Source organism: Melanostigma gelatinosum (genome assembly GCF_949748355.1).
Source record: "Melanostigma gelatinosum genome assembly, chromosome: 1".
Taxonomy (NCBI): Eukaryota; Metazoa; Chordata; class Actinopteri; order Perciformes; family Zoarcidae; genus Melanostigma; species Melanostigma gelatinosum.
The window spans coordinates 26824621-26830313 of record NC_136634.1 but is presented as its reverse complement, the minus strand read 5'-3'; the positions used below and the strand labels follow the sequence as shown (position 1 = coordinate 26830313).

The following is a 5693-nucleotide window of genomic DNA, read 5'->3' as shown; positions in this document are numbered from 1 at the left end:
CATGTTGAAGAGATCTGACCGTGACTCAGCTCGGCTTGTTTTCTAACATAACAAGTCAAATTGAGAGGACTTCCTTTTTGTCTGAGCTGCTCTCTCATGAGGATATTTTACTGATCAAACACTTACAGGGACCATCGGATAACTAACACGGATTAATCCACTTTGCTTTTAGAGGACTTCGCAGATCACTGGAGGATGAAGAGCCATCGGAGCATTATGTGTTAATCCCAAAGAGACAAAGCGTTGAGTTAAACTGATTCCTCATTCCTCTCCATTCTCTCCCCTCAGAGCTTTTCATCGGGTTTTATTTATGAAAGAATCCTATACACAGGAAATGCTTGTGATTGCAAGTTCCCCCCCCCCCCCCCCCCCTCCAAATGTGGGGAAGTTTATTTATTTTTAACAAACATTCCTGATTTGCAGCTCCGGCTTCTTTCAGACGACGTGTGTCGAAGCCACAGGCCTACATTTAGACATGGCCGCCCTTCTTGTTTGTATCGATGCTGGCGGCGCTCTAACTTGAGGTGTCTCACAGACACTCGTTCTCAAGTTCCAGGTGAATGTGATGAGAACGACGTCACTGATTGTTGAGGCTGGAGCAGCAGCCTGGTGAACCTCATCTTATCCTCACAGACGGAGCTCAAGGTAACTCCGTCTGTGAGGAGCACCATCAGGTCCTTAATGAACCAAGTGGACCTCGAGTGAAGATGTCTTTTAAAATTGACTTCATGAAGAATTCTAAAACTCGTTCTGTTAAACTGTGCACGTATTTCAAAGCATGGTATTAGAATGATGTATTATTTATATATGATAGATATGATTACATGTTCACTGTTGAATTGATTGACATGTCAGTTTTTTATGGGAATGCCTAAACCTCATAATGTATGATATATAACATATCACATACACAATGTTATAATGTCTGTGTTACCACATCATATGGTAATATTATATTTCTATTCTGCTGTATTAATACAGACAACGTATAAGGTGTCACTCACATTAACTTTGTCTTTCTCTTGTGTACGTTCTTCTCTTATGAGCTCTATAGAGCTCTTATTTCATTCTATAACATAATAATATGTTATTATATACCTCTCTATGTCTCAGTACCTATTTCTGTCTTGTGCTGCTGCAACCCATGAAAGCATCTCTGTACATGAATAAAGGCCAATCTTATTTTATCCTGTCTTATCTTCACACAAATATGTTATGCATTGTTATGTATCACCATTATGAACCCTAATATGAGGATGTAAACATAGTGAGGTCACTAATCTTCAGAGGCTGTTCACCACAAAGAGAAACAGTGATATCTGAACTCCATCACTGATGAATGACCGACGGCTCAGCTCAACAGTTCTCCGGTTGTCTGCGTGATGACAGGAAACCACGGCTTCATGAAGCATCATGTGGACGCTCAGCAGCACCGGACCGGATCAAACTGCTCATCACGTCTTCAGACCAGAACGCAGTAAACTCTCCTTACAGCGGATTCATCACCACTCAACACTGCGGGTCCGCATCTTCTTCATGTCGTCAGTTGTTGAAGTTGTGTGAATTGAATTTTGAATGTAATCTTTGTTTGCGTGATAATGTTTCTCAATTTAAAGTTGATACAACTGCTGGCAAATCAAATATTATTAATATCAGGAAGTACTCAGGATATCTTTAAGCACTTTGGATAAATAATATATTTGAATGATTCTGCACAGAAACACTGAACAAGGCTCAGTCTCAATCCTCAATACACATCATACGCCTACAGAGTTATAAAGAGAAGACACAGGATGTTTAAATACAACAACCTTTAATCACTAAACGGTGACATTGCATCCAAACAATCTTCCAACTGAATATGAGTCTTGGTTTTAAATAAATCATTCTGTTGTTTTCTTACCAAACTAAGCTTTATTTTTACACACGGCATGAGAGCAGAGTGGAATGTGGAACATCATTTGGTTACATTATAGAGCACTTGACGTTATTCTCATATTGATGTGCAGAGTTGCTGCAGGCTGCAGGCTCAGCATGATTCACTGATTCATCGTCATGAATAAAGAGACACACTGCGTACATGACCCTCATACACTTTACATGTTGCATCAAGCATTGAGCCATAAACTATAGGGAGCAACAGGTTTTGAATAATTACCACAAACAATAACCACTGACAATTACGCATGCGTAAAACTGAATCTAAAAGCGTCGCTGCTGCTCTTTGTCATTGCTGCAGATGATGAGGATGATCGGGATCCTGAAAAGAGCAGAAGAGCAGTAAGCTGTCTCACCATGCAAAGCTAATTACAGAGTTTACACTTCCATCCGTCAGTGAAATACATGAGCGTCTGAGCTGTACTCATTTAAAATGCAGCACGTTGTCGGGGCAGGTGAGAGACAGGTAAGGGCAGAGCGGAAATCCCATCTGGTACAACTGATGCGGCCGTGCGCCGAGGACCACGGACGGACTGCGCTCTGCGCATGTCTCCACAGACAACCCGAGGATGCTGCTTCGCATTTCGTCTTCGCCCCTCGATAAGATGCTCTCGATGCTAAAACCTTTTGATTTGTCCCTACTCGGCGCGTGTCCTTTCGGCCTGTCCTGCGCGAGCGCAGCCAAGTTAGTGTTCCCCGCGCAACTGAAACTGACGGCGCAGAGCGGACCTCTTTCCTTGCCTCTTCCGCTGAACGCTGACCGTCTCTCCTCCGGCTCCCGGCGGAGGGACGCGCCTGGGACATGCACAGGGTCTATCCAGAGCGGAGCGTGTCTCGGAACAGGACATGTCTCAGGCTGGGGGGCGTCAAGCCGCCTCCCGGTGGACGCAAGCGTACCCTGGTTGAAGGACACTTTAGGTCTGGGAGGATTATGCGTCTGCTCCGCGTGGTTAAACTCGACAAGAACCGCTTTTGTGTCAGGTTGTGTCTCCACCTCCGCGCCCTGCCTCGCTGGTGCCTCTATATCCGAGCCGGTCTGATGTCTCAGAGAGGAGTGAGGGTCCCTGGATGGGCCCGGGCCCTTAGAGCGCTTGTGTCCTCCGACTTTGGAGTCCAGAGCCTCCTGCTGGCTCTTCGCCTTCCTCTTCCTCCGACGGTAGTTGCCGTTCTCGAACATGTCCAGGCACTTGGTGTCCAGCGTCCAGTAGCTGCCTTTGCCAGGACGGCCCTTCTCTCTGGGCACCTTGATGAAGCAGTCATTCAGGGACAGGTTGTGGCGGATGGAGTTCTGCCAGCCCTGCTTGTTGTCGTGATAGAAGGGGAACCGGTCCATGATGAACTGGTAGATGCCGCTGAGCGTCGCGCGCTGCTCCGGTGCGCTCTTGATGGCCATGGCGATGAGCGCAATGTAGCTGTAGGGCGGCTTCTGCGGAGGCTCTTCGCGGGCTGGCACGAAGCTCAAGGCGGCGGGCACGACCCCTCGGCTGTCCCCTCCGTACAGGTAGATGAGCGGGGTACCGGAGAGGCTCAGAGCCGAGTGCGGCATTCCGAGAGGCGGCAGACGGCCGTGGTAGAGAGTCATTACGCCGGGGAAGCTGCAGTGTGTCCCGGGGAAAGTTGAGCCTGCTCCCGGAGCTCCTCTCCACCACTGACTGACTCCCCAGCCTCATGAGGGCCCTGCAATGTTAATAATTGTTGTACGTTTGCTGTGTTATGTTGACTTTGCACTGGGAAATAAATTGGCCATCATAAACAGTCGGTGGTGTTCTGAGCCCACCCACATTAATTAAAATTTCATTGCGCTGAAACTCCCTCGTGCACCCCCCACCCCAACCCACCTCTCTGTCCAACAGCCAATGAGGTGCCGGGTTATTCCCTCATCTGTTTATAGAATTAGTCGCTTGATAAGTCTGCCCACCCAGGTCGAATCAAGCTGTGTTTATTTGGAAAAATTTCCGGGCACTCAATACATAAACGCAGTGATGTGCTGTTTGAAATATCACGTCCACCCCTGACGCTGAGAGTTGCTCACACAGAGAGAACAAGCAAACATTACGGGTCCTCTCTGGGAGTTGCTGCGGGTTCGCTCATGTGAAAACAAAGTGTATAAAAGGGAAATGAAGTCAAACAATGTCTCTTAACTCGTGTCAGGCCCACAGCAGATCTGAGGACAGTCAGTGATGACTGACAAGATAATATCACCATCACTAGACTGCTGCTACAGGCCTGCAGCTGTTACATGCGTCCTCTTAAGCTATACATTATTATGAGACATGTTTAATTATGCAACAGTAAGTTTGTGGAAAAGTTTGTTTTTTTCACGTTTGTATTCAAATAATCAGTTATATATTTTCAGCAACAGTATCTCCATCTTTATTGTGATTATTATATTTATTCATTTTACTAAAAACAGTTAAATTTTAAGCAATAGATATTCAACTATAATTTGACTTTGAAGGAGTGATATTTATCAGCCATTAAACATTCTCAGACATGACTTCAGCGGATAGATTTCTCTCTCATGATGAAGACAAAGTGAGGGGTCCTTTCATTTTGTTTTGTAAAACTGGTAGAACTGAACTCTTATGATATTAAATCTCTTCAGTTCACCTGGCTCAAATACAAAATATACAAAAGAAACAAGGTCATTTATTTTGTGTATGATGACACAAGAAACCATCCGTTTATATTCATTTTAGTGCATTTTTTGTATTTAAATATTCATCCTCCGTATCTTCTTGCTTTATTGGTGATCATTTGTGTCCTGCATATTAAACATATTCATCTGCAGGTCTGTAGTCACAATGAAAACACCACGATGACACAACGCTGAGCGGACAGAGCAGCACACACGTGTGTAGCAGGAATATGTGAGTCGGTGGTTCTGGATGCATCTTGTTTTCATGCTTTTACAGCCGGACAAAAGTTCTGAGAATGACAAGTATTGGTTTCACAAGTTTGCTGCTTCAGTGTTTTTAGATCTTTTTGTCCGATGTTACTTTGGTTACTGAAGTACAATTACAAGCATTTCATAGGTGTCAAAGGATTTTATTGACAATTACATTACATTTATGCAAAGTCCATATTTGGATGTTTGGTACCATTCTTTATTCATGGTGTGTTCTGAGGCTACATTGTGAGTGAGCCCACTCCCTTGGCTGAGAAGCAGCCCCACACATGAGGAATGGTCTCAGGGTGCTTTACTGTTGGCATGACACAGGACTGATGGTAGCGCTCACCTTTTCTCCTCCAGACAAGCTTTTTTCCGGATGCCCCAAACAATCGGAAAGGAGATTCATCAGAGACGATGACTTGACCCCGGTCCTCAGCAGTCCAATCCCTGCACCTTCTGCAGAACATCGGTCTGTCCCTGATGTTTCTCCTGGAGAGAAGTGGCTTCTTTGCTGCCCTTCTTGACACCAGGCCATCTTCCAAAGGTCTCCGACTCACTGTGCGTGCAGATGCACTCACACCTGCCTGCATGCTGCCATTACTGAGCAAGCTCTGCACTGGTGGTGCCCCGGTCCCACAGCTGGATCAGCTTCAGGAGACGTCCTGGCTCCTGCTGGACTTGTTGGGCGCCCTGAAGCCTTCTTCACAACAATTGAACCTCTCTCCTTGAAGTTCTTGATGATCCGACAAATGGTTGATTTAGGTGCAATCTTACTAGCAGCAATATCCTTAATATTCTGGAGTATATGCAAACTGCCATCATAAAAACTGAGGCAGCAGACTTTGTGAAAATTTATATTTGT

At 45.4% G+C, this 5693-nt stretch overlaps 1 protein-coding gene across 1 annotated transcript; it reads right to left on the bottom strand.

The window, feature by feature from the left end:
* Positions 1–2362: 2362 nt before the first annotated feature.
* Positions 2363–3520, bottom strand: foxl1 (forkhead box L1; the record flags this gene model as incomplete). The annotated part of the gene is made up of 1 exon (XM_079274442.1): positions 2363–3520. The coding sequence occupies one exon, from the start codon at positions 3518–3520 to the stop codon at positions 2363–2365; it is 1158 nt and encodes a 385-aa protein (XP_079130568.1).
* Between the last annotated feature and the right edge of the window lie 2173 nt (positions 3521–5693).